The sequence below is a fragment of the Festucalex cinctus genome, chromosome 7 (assembly GCF_051991245.1).
Source record: "Festucalex cinctus isolate MCC-2025b chromosome 7, RoL_Fcin_1.0, whole genome shotgun sequence".
Taxonomy (NCBI): Eukaryota; Metazoa; Chordata; class Actinopteri; order Syngnathiformes; family Syngnathidae; genus Festucalex; species Festucalex cinctus.
Window position 1 is genome coordinate 1,375,124 of NC_135417.1, and position 15,259 is coordinate 1,390,382.

Below are 15,259 nucleotides of genomic sequence, written 5' to 3' on the forward strand. Positions count from 1 at the left end.
CAAGAAAAATGCTTTTTAGTGGGGAAAAAAAAGCCACATACTTCGAGAAGAATGTTTTTCTTTCCAAAAAAATACTGATACTTTTCACTCAAAGTTGTTAGTCATCCAAAAGAATTTTTTTCCCTCCAAATTTATTTTCCAATGTAATTTTTAAAGAAAAAAAAAAATTCATTTTATTGAAATATATGAATAAGTTTGTTTCCAGTGTTCAAGTAAAATGTTTTCAAGAACAGTTATGGCCAAAATTATTTGGGTTAAAGTGTTTTGTTCATGAAAAAAAATAAAATAAAAATATTCTCTGTAAGGAAGGAGTCCATTTTTTTTAAGAGAAAAAAAAATTATTACAAAAAAAAAAAAATCTAAATTTTGGGGCAAGGAAATATTTAAAATTTTTTTCTCTTTGGAAAATATTCCGAGTCATAAATGTATTGTCAAGATATGTTTTATTTGCGTTGACATTATAGCGCGTCATCGTCTTTGGCTTCGCGTAAAATAATCTTTCCCGTTTAATGCAGCCTGAAGCTCATTTTGCTCACATTCTGTTAGCATTTTTCAATCGTAACAGGAAGAGCGGATGAAATCTCTTGAACGTTTGATTGCGGATAGTTTAATATGTGCGTGCAGGCTAGCATGGATGGCGATGGAGCTACTTAAGCGTTGTGAAGTTGTTGCTCAGTGTGACTTTTGCCCACCGCGTCCGGGTTGGCCAGGGGGTCCAAGTCTGCAAACAAGTTGAACCACGCCAACCGGTCCTTGGAGGGCCTCGAACAGCTTGATGCTATGAAGGTGGGTGGGAAAAAAAATAAGAAAATTTGTACTCTGGAAATTCCAATTCATTTTTAACAGATTAAAGTAACAATATTACAAAAAATAAAGACTGATTATATAAGAAACAAAGGTTGAATTTTGAGAGGATTTTTTTTACCATAAAGTAGCAGTTTACGACAAATAAAGTCTGACTTTTTGAAGATGAAAAGTGAGATTTATTTTATTTTATTTTTTTTAAAAGTCATATTCACGAGAAATGAAGTTGGATGGATTTTTATCTTTGTTTGGATGTAATTTTTTTTTTTCAGAAAAATTGTAGAAAATAAATAATTTTACAATAAATAAAATTGGATTTTATCGAAGAGTTAAATTTTGACAAATTTTTAGTATTGTTGTTTAAAGGTTCCCAAGTACTGTACCTGAATATTAATGCTAGTTCCATTTGCCCAACTATGGCATATTGCATCATGCATTAGCATGAAGCTATTAAGCCATGAAGAATATTTTTCTAAGGTATAAAATGAATTAAAAACAACGGTGGGGGGAGGGGGGCAACACACAAATGGTTAAAACCCGCCATGAAGTCTTTTTTCTCGTTTTTTTTCTGCATGTTATTTAGTGGGTGAAAAAAAATCTGACTTAAAATAATAATGAAAATTATTAAAAATAAATACATTTTAAAAAATGATCCCAAATCAAGGGGTTAATGTCCAGGAGTTTAATAAGAAACAACAAAATAAGTGTTTAAACATTTACCTGTCAGTCCACTGGCTCCTTGGGGGTGTTCTGTTGCCGTGGCAACAGGCTGCGAAGTAGTCTCTAAAGCAGTCAAACAATTGGACATTTATCTCCTTCCACTTGGAATTTCTTTGCTGCCTTTTTTGTGCTTACCTGAAAGTTGAGCATCAGACTGCAACGTCGTCAAGTTGTGGTCCAGAAGCTGAGACGGCAGAAAAAGCGAGCGGGGGTCCGCGGCTGAGGTGGTGTCATCGCGGGCGTCTTCAAACACGGGACTCCACTGTCGGGTCAAGGGGGCGGGGTCGTGAAGCGACACGCCTCCCAGGATCTCCTCCAGCAAGGCCGAACTCTCCTTGTCGTCCTCTGGAAGCTCCCACAATGATTCGCTCGTTTCTCCTTTTGAAAACGTTAGCGATGTCGCACGCAGGATGATTATTCACAAATTCATCAGTATTAAGTCATTTATTCTGACTTGATTTTCATTTTCAAATATTTATTTACCACTTTTCTAAAGGATGATTGAGTACATTTTTACCTTCTCTTGTTGTACTCGTGTTGTCATTGCCCAGTGAGACCAGTCTACATAAACACACCAAAAGTGTGTTAGTTTTATTAAATATAAAAATATAAAATAGTATTTTTGTTTTTATAGGAACATACTCTTCATTTGTGGCCTTTTCCTCATCTTTTTTCTCTGTTTTACTTTTCTTCCTCCTCTTCTTCTTTTCCCTTGATGGCTCCTGTCATCAATCATCATGCGCGACTCAATATGAAATACTGACGTGAAATATGAAATCATTTCGGTCGGACCTCGTCGTGTGGACATCCCTTGAAGTTCTCGTGAATAGCGGCCATGGTGTGGGACGTCTTCTCCCAGAAGTGCAGCAGAGTGGTCTGTGGGGGACACCAGAAAGAGGGTGAGCCGCCGAGAGCGCAGACAAGCCGGTACGTGTACGCGAGTTCGACCTGGTAGGTGGCGAGCACGTGCGACAGCAGGTTGCAGCGACTGGCTCCCAGCAGGTCCACCTTCTGGCACACATCCGTCTTCAGCTGGTCAAATGTTCGCTTGGTGCAGCGGACCTCCGCCTGAACCTGACGTACACACAAATACAAGGACACAAGACCATCTTGTGGTATTCAGCTGGCATGACAAGTCTACTATCGGAAAAGGCTGCCCTCTTTTGGACATTTTGGAAAATCCCCTAACTTGAACCCTAACCCTTGTTTGAGACCTTTATTTCAAACCCTCACCCTGGCTTGAAATCCATAGCCAGACCTTAAACCCTACTTTGAAACCCTAACTCTGCTTTAAAATCCTAATTTTAAACTCTGCACCTAGTTTAAAAGCCCAACCCAGTCTTCATCTTGGCTTAAAATTCTACTTTGTAACCTTAACTCAGACTTCAAACTAGAAAAAAAATAATGATTTTTAACTGATATTAAAATCCCAATTCACTGTATTTATAGATAGAAAATCAACAGGAAGGTAAATCCTTCCCCTAACTTCCAATGCTAATTTTGTCTAACTTGTTAATGGGCTTTCCTATTGATTGATATTGAATTCATATCACCATTACATTTAACTCATTTACTCCCAAAGACGTATTTATACGTTTGTTTTTGTTTTTTATGCTAGCGCATACAGAAGTCTTTGATGCAGCCTCTGAAGTTTATTACAAAAACGGCCAATAGGTGGCAGCAGCGTATAAGAGATCAACCAGGGCCATGTTGCAAGAAGCTCTTTTCCCCAGTTTTAAACAGATTTGTAAATAATGATAAAACTTAGCTATATTCTAATGCTAATTGCTGCAAAATAGAGACAGATAGGAAAAATACTTTTTTCCCGTGACTCTAATATTTCTTTTGGTAGATTCCATGTTTTTATAGCAATAGAACACAATAGTCTGGGGGCCTTGCAAAGTCAGTCAAAATTCAGTAAAACACCGGGAGCAAAGGGGGTTGCTCAAGTGAAAATGGCTGGGAGCTAATGAGTGAAAATAATTAAAGTCCTGACCCTGACTTGAAGCTCTTACTTTGCGGCCAACACAAACCTCCTGGCCTCACCTTGCGGAACTTGTCCATTTGCTTGCGCGTGTCCGGGTCCAGCTCGGCGGAGACGTCCTTCATCCACAGCAGGGCTCCTCTGTACTCGGTGCGGCTCTGCTCCATGCGCTTGACCGTCAGCCACGTGTCCGAGATTGCCCGGAAGCGGAACGTCTCTACTTCCTGGTACAGGCGGCACAGGGGCTTCCTTAGCGCCAGCCTGTGTGAGGCGTTACCGTGACTATTAGGATGGTGTGATGGTGACTGTTAGTGAAAGACGAGAGGAGGCGGACCTCTGCTGGGAGGAGAAGCCGAGCGCTTTGCCCGTGGCTTGCATGATCTTTCCCGCCCGACTTTTGTCCTGAGAGCCCTGAGAGCGCAGGAAGTGACCCAGCTCGTTCTCCTCCTGGGAAAGAACTGGAGGCAAACACCGAACGGGGATTTTTTACATAGTGGACTACTTGTCGGTGATGATGTGGCGGCACGTACAGCAGAGCCTCCTTTGGTACTGCTCGATCACCTTCAGCAGCTCCATGCACGTCCGCTGGATGGAGTGGAATACCTGATGAGCAAATGGAACACATGGAGGAAAACAAAACAGAATTCCATCACATAGGAACATCACATTTGGACACAGGACAAACAAGCAGAAGACACAACATGACATCAAATCTGTACAGGGGAAGTTTGATACTACAGTCCAGCATAATGCACGATAACGATCCTAACCTAACCCTGGTTTGAAACCCTAATTTGAAATTGCAATTTTTTTGTTTGTTTGTCTTTTAACAGGAGCAGCCGACCTCAAGTTTGGCATCCAGGTCAGCATCTGAGGCCACCACGTGCTGGTCCTCCTCCTTGCCGCTCACCCTGATGAGCGTCTGTTTGGTTTTCCAGTAGCGCTGCTGGAAGCGGCTCACCACCGAACGAGAGTCCTGGCCCAAGAGCGCACGCTCCACATGGTCACCTGAGGAAGCGCTATTAGGAGGAAACACATATGTGATGTCAGGAATGTGTTAAGGGGGGCAATTTTGCATATTAAGATGACAGTGAGATGTACTCACAAGTTCCTGCCGTCCATCTTTTACGATTGATAACCTGTGGGGAATGGGAAACATTTTGTCGTTCTTTTAATTCATAAGACACATATGAAACAACTGCAGGTTTTAATCCTGGCTACAAACTCATACTTTGAATCAGTAATCGTTTAACCCAAGACAAGGCTTGAAAACCTAACCCCCCATATCACTGCATAGTAGAACACTGCACCTACTTGGAGCTGCAGTCCTCACACCTTCCACCTGTCACATCTGACGTCCAGTGGAATTCTGGCGTAAAACCTCACGAATCCACTCAAATTAAAAATCGACGCACGTTTTTGTTTTGCTAGATGATGCAAAAGCTTTTGTTAAAACTAAAAAACAAACTATCATTCCAGCTAACCAACTGCTGAATGAACTGAAACGACGACCAGCACGGAATACAACAGTTTTTCGCCAGCATGAGAACATTGATTTAAGACTATGAATAAAATGCTTTAAAAAACATTATCCTGCCTACACTCTACATTATAAACACAGCGAAGTTTGCTGTTACGATTTCAAAAACACGAATGCAGCTAAGGAAGCAAGGAGGAAGTACTGTAAGCTCTTCTTCGAAGGTTAAACGTCACTTATTGAGAGACTATCGCCCTCTAGCTATTGCGGAATACTACAAAAACGGTGATAAATATTTAGGACTTCTATTTATGATTCAGATTCAGTTATTACTTTTTGCTGTATCACGTTGGCTTATTGTATTGTATTCGACTAAATATGCACATGTGTACATTTTATGGATATGAATTTTGGTTTGTTAGCAAGTGTTAAAGGAGCTAAAGTTAGCGAGCTAACACATTGACGGTTAATGGTTGACTTATCGGTGCACGAGCGCCCCCCGACGGCATTCCGGAGGACCACCGAATAACGACTTTCCAGCTGCAAGAGAACATCACATTTAGCAATATCCATCCATCGCTTTTTAAATTTCGGCTAACTACATGAGTCATTTTATTAAAATTAAAATGGTGATTGAAAAATACTTTCGTTATCATTACGAATAGTTATATTTGTCGCAGCGCGCTGGTCACGACCCCATAATTGATCGTGCACGCGCCTCTGCACGGAGATGACACCACAACAAAAGCATACATTATTGTTGTTTTTATTATTAAATCAAGTAAATCGATCAATTGGTGGCTTTCGTATGAATGACACATTGAGCACGAGGAAGCCTAGCGCATCAGTTTACGCCAATAGCCTTAACTTAGTATTTTCTCCCCCCAAGACACACACACACACACACACACACACACGTACACCCACACACACACACGAATATATTAATATAAATACCTAAAAAGACGAGACTTCGTTGCACGCACCTCACCGTGTTTTCCGTATTGTCACGATCATCTGCTTTCTTGTCATCTTCAACAACGCCGCATCCTTTTTTTCCTTCTCTAATTACGTCACCAAGGCGACTCCCTCAATCCCTTTTCCCCTTTCTGATTGGCCACTCCAACCCTGTGTTTGTCTTTCTCAAACAAGATAAATAAAAATCATCATAATAAGCTAATTGTGTGCCTTTGTCGGAAAACCGGTTTGACTGCATGAACGTGACCAGCTGCAGTGGATGTTGATAAAATAAATAGAAATGCTGCAGGTGTGCCCATTGAAGTTGCGTCATTGACATAAAATCAAGTGTTGTTAAAGTAAAACAGAAACAAAAACACTTCAGCAGCCACAAAAGCATTACTCAAAAACACTAACTCTAACAAAACAAGCGTGTTTGATGGTAATCCGAGAACATGAAATTGAAAAGTGCCTTTGCCTCCATCTTGTGGCATCTATTTGCAATTACAAACCTTTTCTCACTCCCGTAAAATCAAAGACACCTTCATGGTCGCACAGAAAGTTACATCTTATAATAGTTTTGCATCCACCCAGTTAAATACTATTGTAAGTTCAATAGATTATTGAATTTCAACTATTGATTATTATTATTCTTATTACTCTTATAATTATTATTATTGCCATCAAATTTTGAAGGTACCACCACCATGTGTATATTTTTCTTGTTTTTTCCTATCTGGCATCCTCCAAGGTGCAGTTCCTCACGTCTCCAAAGGGTGGGACTAGAACACCAAACAAGTGCCTGCCTGCACCTTAATAGCCTGTCACTTCCCCCTCCACTCACTGGACCCCCCCCCACCCCCCAATGTGGGGGGCCCCGAGCTTTAGTCCATCCCGCCGTAGTGCAGCAGATCTAATAGCGTGTAGGTTTTGTTGTCACCTGAAGGCACTTTGTTGTCACGCCCTAAATGGATGTACCTGTTTGGAGAGTTCACACAATTTTACACCTCAGCACACCACCGCATTACACATGGGAGTGTGTGTGCGTTTTCCAAATTGATTATGTCAGCGTGTGCATGAAGCCCCTTGATCCGCGGGCCCCCTCCGGGTCGCCCTTCGCTGTTAGCGCGTCGTAAATTAGCGAGCTGCTTTGCATCTCGGCCTTAAACAAGAACCCTGAACCCCTTGCCTCATTTTTGATGGAGTCAATCTTCAACAGTCTCCGCCAAGGCCAATGTCCTTCACCCCCCTGTCTTGAGGTCCATCTCGATGCTATCGGCGGACGTTGGACTTCTTAAATGAGACGGGGAGACAATCGTGGCTCTCAGCGAGCTTCCCCTCTGCCGCTTAATTGCGTTAACGATATGGATCAGGGACGTGTGTGTCACTGCTGCTTTGATCTGACATTGTGCGTTCTTCGTTGGGCTCTTTTAGTGAATTTCTCTACTGTGTGATCAATTTCACTACCAACCGGACTAGAGTCTAAAAGCTCACTTCTTTTGGACTTACTGGGGACACTTAAGACTCTTAATGCCAGGAGTGTAAAATTCATTTCCATCACAGGCCACGTTGTAGTTGTGGCCTGAGATGGAAATGAGTTTGACATTTCTACAGTGCTTAAAACACAAATGCCCGTCGGCCTTCAAGTAAAAAGTGTTTTGGTGGGGTTTAGCCGACTTCTATGGTCGCCACTGTCATGCTGGATGACTCTGTTATGATCCGACTGTGTCAAGTAATTTGCCGCTCCTACAAGGCATGGATCTGATGGACATAAGCGCTATTCGCTGAGTCCACTAGAAAAGATTACCGAGACCGCAAGAAGAACTTTCCGCCATTTTGTGAACTGCAGACACCCTTTCGACAAAACAAATATGCCTGTGAGAATTGTTATATTGTCTGTCTACGTGTTTTTTTTTTATTCAAATAGCTATCACGTAAAATATAACTGTTACGTAGATGCTATCTCCACATAGATGCTAATCCGTTAGCCCGTCTATTGCGTTTCCTATTATGCTAGCATTATGCTAGCAGATTTATGTGGCTGTTTTAAACACATAACATGTAATTCGTCAACGGGGAGTAGCAATAAACACGTTGAAACAACTTTATGAAGAACTATTTGCCAAACTTTTTCTTGTCATCGAGTAACTTTCACTTATTTCACTATGACTACACAGCACTCTCAGCAAAATATCGACTGAATGACGACTCGATAGTCGAAAAACTCGTATATTGGGTCACTCGTATCTGAAAGCACCTATATCTGTTAGCAAAATAGCTATCACGTAAAATACAACTGTCACATAGATGCTGTCTCCAGATAGATGCTAATCCGTTAGCCCATCTATTGCGTTTCCTATTATGTTAGCATTAAACTAGCAGATTTATGTGGCTGTTTTAAACACATAACATGTAATTCACCAACAGGGAGTAGCAATAAACACGTTGAAACAACTTTCTGAAGAACTATTTGCCAAATTGTTTCTTGTTATTGAATAACTTTCACTTATTTCACAACGACTACGCAGCACTCTTCGCAAAATATTGTCTGAATGACGACTCGATCGTCAAAAACCCCATACATCGGGTCACTCGTATCAGAAAGCACCTGTATCTGTTATCAAACGTAGGGAGTAAAAATATAAAGTCATCAGAAAAAAAACACTCTGGTAATGTAAACATGGTTGGTACACTTGGTTACTTCCCACCACTGTCATTATCTGACCTCAAAACCCCCTGAATTGACTTCCACCATCATGTGAAATCCTGACATTTACATCCAAGCAATTCCTGGCAAACAGGTCATGGAATCAGAAGCAGTCGTCACCTCCGGGAGGACGCTGAGTTGAGCCGTTGGGCCACCAAGATGACGTCCCCCCACCCACCACTCCCTCACCATCTACCCCCCACTCCGTTGGCCTGTTTTCCCCTTCTATCGCCAGTAAACCCAGCGGAACACATTTAGATCCCGCGCAACTCCTGGGTGCCCACTCATCACTCTGCGCTGCGTTTGAAGATTACGCCGCTCAGAGACATCCTCGCTGGGCACCCGGGCGGCTTAGAGGGCCGCAATCCGTAATCCCTTACCCTTCACGGGGAATTCTCCACGCGCTGAAATACGGCGGCCTCTCACGGTTCGCGGTAACTATCGCCGCCTCGGGCCGAGATAGATGGACGACGCGTCGCGATGAATGCGGGTGGAAAGTGGAGGCCGTTAAATTTGAAAGTAACTTCCACACGGCTCAGCAATCCTGTTGGCGAGCAGGCGGTGATGTGAGGGCTTCGCTTACACACAGACGCCGACAACGTTTAGGATGATGGAGCGGAGAAAAGGATGTACTCTTGTCCTTAAAAACACCAAAATGATTTCTCTCGCAGCCTTCTTGGTACTGACGAGAAGTCAAACATTCTGAGTGCATGTTTTAACAATGATGAGTAAGTGCTTAGCAAAGACAAGTAAACATCTCACAACGAATTGCAAACTGGCCAAACAGCGCAGCGCACATCAAATTCAACGATAAATTTTTGGACACAAAAATTTAGCATTTAGCATAGCAACGTGACGGTATAGCATACCAGTCGTGTGACATTGTAGGATGATGTTGTAGTGTGAAATCATGTTTATTATGGACACATTTATACGCTTTCAAAAGTTATTTACAGTGAACCTCCATTTATAGCTAGGGATAATTTCTGCAATTGGTGAAAATCTGGGATGAAGACATTAAACCATGTGAAAAGAGTTTTGGTTAATTTGACTCCTTCCACACACTTTACATTTAAACATATTGAAAAACACTCTTTAAAGTATTTCTTAGCGCCTGTTCTCACTGTTTCGCTCACATATTTTTTTAAATTATGTGTGAATGATAAAAAAGTTTGCTAGCTTAACGCTAACATACAATGTAACTAATACACAGGCTAAACAAAATTAGCATATAAGTTGCGGTATTTTTTTTAAGTTACAGTAATTGTCAACCTTCAAACAATTACGTTAACAACACAGCAGCGTAACATTTTAGCATAACAATGGAGCATAACATCATAGTCATTATAATAAAACCTTATAGCGTAACCTCATAACATCGTAACATTTAGCGTACCAGCATAGCCTAATTCTGTAGCATAAACTCAAAGCATAATATTCTTGCGTAACATTGTAGCATGCCATTCTGAAGTATAATCCTTGCGTACTTGTAGCATCATCCTACTAACATAGCATTTAGCGTAGCAACGTGACGGAATAGCATACCAGTTTAGCGGAACATTGTAGCATGACATAATGTAGCAACTTGGTGTGACTCGGCATAAGAATTTAAACTATTGTTATGGCAAGTGTTAATATGTTTAGGCAGCAGAATCATCCATTATTTACCCATTTTTGCCATCTATGTAAGGGCCCGCGACTAACGAGGGATCACTATAGTCTGTATAACAAACTGAAACAATTAATGACTGCGTGGCCTTTGATGAATAACGTGTGCAGGACTGAAGGTGAGCTGAGCTGACAGAGACGGACGACTACCGGCATGCTGACAACTGAGAGAAGGATGATGCCATGTTTTTTGTTGTAAAAAATGCATGGACGAGCGACCTTGAGCGGGGCTGGCTCGGGCCGACGCCAGCGCGATGACACGCTCCGTCCGCGATGCCACCACGCATGCCAAACAGCCAGGGGCTAGCTTGACTACCGCTGGATGGAGGGCCAAATCCTTACTGGGCAAGGACATTCACGTGAGATCAACACGTAAAGCCCTCGTATGGACTCCCTAAGATGGACCATCTCTGTCCTTGAAAAGCACAAGTTTCTTCAATAACTTTTCACTGAGTCGGTAAATTGTGTGACTTTGTAGTGTGACAATATACAGTACAATAACATTGTAGGTAGTATGATGTAGTGTGACTATGTAGCGTAGCGTCTTCGAGTAACATAATATTTAGCCTTATGGCGCTGCTTAGCATTATAGCATAATATTGTAATGTAACCATGTAGCTTAATGTTGTAGCATAAAAATTTAGCACATCTGTTTAGCACAACAATGCCTCATAACATTGTGGCGTAACATTATGGCATAACGTTGCATGATATTCATCGTGGTACAACATTGTAGGCTACCGTAAACAAATATTCAACCACCACACCTCTCACCGCCAACCACTATTTCACATGACTGTTTGCTGGAAAACAAGATTAAAGTTTAAACTTTTGTTCTCTATCTAAAATCCTCCATAATCCTCATATATTAGCAGCAATCGCTATGGTAAAAAATTACTTACACAATACAACATGATGACTGCTAAACATGATGGTTAAATACATAAATCAAAATAAGTATTTGTTTTTTTAAATGGAGAGCGTAATCTGTGTTGAGCCCAGCTAAGCTAACATATACAGGGTCTTTCTGGTAACCACACACATACACTACAGAGATGGTTGTGCTGTGTCAGCTGAGATGGGGATTAGCGTTAGCTTAGCGTCAACAGCACACAAATAGCCAGCGGGCGGACAAGTCAACAGCGTGTGTATCAAAATGCTTCAGAACGCCACGTTTGAAATGTCAGCTCTACAAAATAATTTACACTTTTTTTTTCTTTTCTTTTTTTTTTTTAAGCCTTACGGTGCTATGCTAACGTTGCTAGCGACTCAAAGTTAGCTTCAAATGCCACCCCCCCCCAAAGAAAAGTTATTTTGTATGACAACTTCATACATTTTGAAGCTTTTTTTGCCTTAAAATTTTCTGAGAATTTCAAGGACTCTTAGAAAGCTAAAAAAAAAAAATAATAATAATAATAAAATAAAAAAAAAGGGGCTCCATGTCAATTTTACCAGTCGTCACGAAATTGGCTTGTATCTAAGTGGCCATTTTGGCCAAATTCCAACGCTCCGTAGTTGCAGTGACAGTCAGTGACACTGACTGACATGAAATCGGTCATGCCTATCATGACGACGCACAAAAAAAGTCTCATAATAATATACGGACATCCAGTTTCAATCATCTACACAAAATTAGGTGAACGTGTCTATCATAACAAGATGGAAGAGCAGTCTGGATAAACCATTCGCAAATTTGAACAAGAAGTCAGCCATTTTGGTTTGAATTTGGGAAGCTTTTTTGCCAACACAATCTAGTGTGACCAGAGCATGGCATCAAATTTTGACACTTGATTTAATTTGAGTACATTATCTGCTTTTTGTTTTGAACTCCATGACTGCATCTGCCATTGCATGATAAGTCCTTTTTTTTCCCAATACAATTTTTTGTGCTATTTGTTGAAAGTGACATTTAAAAGCTTTGCAGAGCATCCGACCTAACACAAGCTCTTCTGGCCTTATTAGCGGAATAGTAATGATCTCATTAACTGATAATGAAACTTCACGTCGGCACTCAACGCGATTCAAATAAATATTGTTTTGAACAAACGCACAAAACTCATTATTGTGGCAGCTGCTTCATGACAATGTTGACTACGACACATAAAAAGATGGTAAAGCAGAAGCGTTCTTCTTCCCAACATGTGGACAAGGTGCACAAGGTGACAAGGTGAAAGAGCGTTTGTCAACCTGATTTAAAAAAAAAAAAAGTTGCACAAAATAGTGTTGGAATGTGTGCCATTTATTTAATAAAGAAATATGGAGGCACAACATAATAATATATAACAGAATAAAGTGGCAACTGATTGTTGTTTTGGTTTTTGAGCAGCAGGTAAAAACATTGAGGGCATTGAGGTATTTGTACTTGATTCCTTCCTACGACAGAATAAATAAAAGTGCAACGTGCAGTTGTGAATGTTTATAGAGACTTGTTTCCTTAGCAGAACATCCCGTACTTTAACGATGTTGTAATACATCTTCCCACTTTAATAAGATGCTTCATTTGTGTGTGCGTGTATACTTGTGTGCTGTTTTCATCTCACAGCAGGGATGCCCCCAAAGCAATTAAAATGACAAAGGTTAATGAATTCTGCAGTTTTACCTGATATGAGTAGAGGATGCCAATTAGTACAATTAATTAAAAAAAAACGGAAAAAAAAAAACACCACTTGCAGCAAGTTCACACAGGACAGCTTATTAGCTACACCAGCAAGTAGCAGAGCAGTATAAAAAATTTCACCAAACAAAAAGTCACAAATCTGGTCAAATAAATAAAAGGGTCTATCATTTTTTAGCTATATTAATAATTCTGATTTAATAAGTCAAAATCACAAATTAGATTACTGTTGCAACTGTTGATTGTTTTGTTGATGAATTGATTAATCCGTTTTAAAAATATATTTTAATTTCATGGTTGTGAGAATGTGAGGAAAATCAACTAGTTTTGTTATGACAACGCTAACAAAAACTTTGACGTGTCACTTTTACTAGCAAACATGTTTCCTTGTATTCATATATCGCTTATGTTAACTTCAGAGGCAAAGTTTGTTCACTTGTTTGGAGGTCACGACGAAAAAGATTGCGATTGCGATTCCGAGCAACCCCCAACACCAGCGCAGAGGAACTTTTTCTAATCCCCGCTAAATGTCAACGCGCACCCACCTTCGCTCCACGTGCCGCTGCCAAAAGGCCAGCGCTAAGTCGTCTGTTTACTCCTACAGCTGCCGCTTGTCACCCACAACTCCCGTGATGCTCTCTGCCATTTCTGACACCTCCCGCCCACGCTACATTAATCAGGCAGCGAGCGCCGGCCCAGCCGGGGAAGACATCACAGGCCTCAGAAAACGGAACAGGATTTCTACTTACAGTCTTGCTTTGAAGTCGGAAGACTCGACAAAAGTCGCAAAATGGCTGTTAACACGTCTGGCTGAGAACAAGCGCGACTAATTGAACGCTAACACTTTTCTGACCACTAATTCGACTGACTTGTGATGTGACTGACTAACCATAAACACGACTGAGTGTCGACATGTCAACTGAAATGGCTGACGACTGATTAAACATGAGTACTGCTAACACAACTGACTGGCCACGAACGCAACTAACTGCTAACAAGACTGACTGACCACTAGCATGACTGACTGACTAGTCACTCTACTAACTACTAAAACTATACTAACTGACCTCTGTCTCCATGACTGGTCGACTTACTGCATGACTTCGGTTGGCCATCTTGATTTGAAGCGGCCATTTTAAAATGATGAGATTTGGTCAGTTTGCGATCAAATTTGAAGCATATACGAGACAGATGATGATGCTAAACTGAAAATATTTTTTTGTGTGTGTGTGTGTCACTGCGTGTAGCTGTAACATCACGGAGAAGTTCGCTAAATCAATGACTGTAGCATGACGGCTAAGTTTGCTGAAACCGTAATGACTCCAGCTTTAATTAGATTTACCATTGAAGTGAACTTCAAAACACAACAGCGCAAAAATAAACAATGCCGATGATTGACAGGTGTAATCAAAGCATCAAGTCAAAGTTGCGCTAATTGATTTTAGCGAAGCAAAAAAAAAGCCTTAGAGTCAACACTGACTCATTAACATCAAATGTTTTTTAAGCAGCAGGCTCGGGGCAAAGTGGAAATTCATTTTATCACTCTGACCTTTTTTTTCCCCCGTCATTTGCACAAGTTTGTCATCGTAAAGTTTGAAGAGTTTGCAGACTTGAAAAGGCAAAAAAAAAAAAGTGAAATGTGGTCCAATGAGGTGATAATTGTCTCCCAAAGGTGCGGTCTGTCAGCGAGGTGCTTTGTCTTATTTATTGTGGTAGTCACCGTCCTTCGTGGACCATTTGGACCTTTTCATCACTCGCAAGCAGGAAATATGCACAAAGTTTAGTAGGAAATCAAACAAAAAGTTAACAACTTGTTCAAGGTCGACTCTTATTACTACAAAACGCTCTTTTTTGTTTGTTTGTCTGTCTTTTCTCTCTATTTAGAAATGTATAGGTTTCATATGTTTTCGCACTTTGTTATTGATGTTTAACAATGTTCTTTTGCCAGTTTCGCTCTCTTTTCTTTCACTGTCTGCTCATAAGCTACTGTATGCACTGACTACTTGCATTCCAAATAAATCAATAAAATAGTATGGCTAAACAATAAAGTAGGACAGTTTGAATAAAAGGGGCTCAAAAACGTCTGCAAAAGAAGCTCCGCATATAATTTAACGCAACGAGCGTCACGCGGGTTCCATATCGGCATTAACGAGGCTCCCCCGAGAAGACGGAAAGCGGCGAAAATAAAAGTCGGCGGACATTCGTCATCCCGTCTCCGTCACTGAGGGGAGAAAAAAAAAATTGCGGCAATTTACGAGCGGGCCGCTTCAAGCTTTGTTCCTCGGCGTCGTAAATTTTTTGCTTTGTGTTGCCTCGTCCTTCAGGAAC

General features: G+C 40.9%; 1 protein-coding gene across 6 annotated transcripts; it reads right to left on the reverse strand.

Moving 5' to 3' along the window:
- Window positions 1-426: 426 nt before the first annotated feature.
- ica1 (islet cell autoantigen 1) lies at window positions 427-13,542 on the reverse strand. Of its 6 annotated transcripts, XM_077526817.1 has the most exons (13): window positions 4,823-5,894; window positions 4,614-4,647; window positions 4,353-4,527; window positions 4,039-4,111; window positions 3,843-3,966; window positions 3,571-3,769; window positions 2,473-2,598; window positions 2,317-2,400; window positions 2,167-2,246; window positions 2,042-2,085; window positions 1,660-1,902; window positions 1,525-1,587; window positions 427-778 (listed from the first exon to the last, which is right to left on the reverse strand). In XM_077526817.1, exons 2-13 carry the CDS (start codon window positions 4,628-4,630, stop codon window positions 651-653), a joined length of 1,356 nt encoding a protein of 451 aa, XP_077382943.1. In that variant the 5' UTR covers window positions 4,631-4,647; window positions 4,823-5,894; the 3' UTR covers window positions 427-650. The 6 variants fall into 6 exon arrangements, with proteins under 6 accessions (XP_077382943.1, XP_077382942.1, XP_077382941.1 ...); XM_077526816.1 differs by lacking the exon at window positions 4,823-5,894 and adding an exon at window positions 13,477-13,542 and having other exon boundaries at window positions 2,317-2,598; XM_077526815.1 differs by lacking the exon at window positions 4,823-5,894 and adding an exon at window positions 5,977-6,236 and having other exon boundaries at window positions 2,317-2,598.
- Window positions 13,543-15,259: the final 1,717 nt, after the last annotated feature.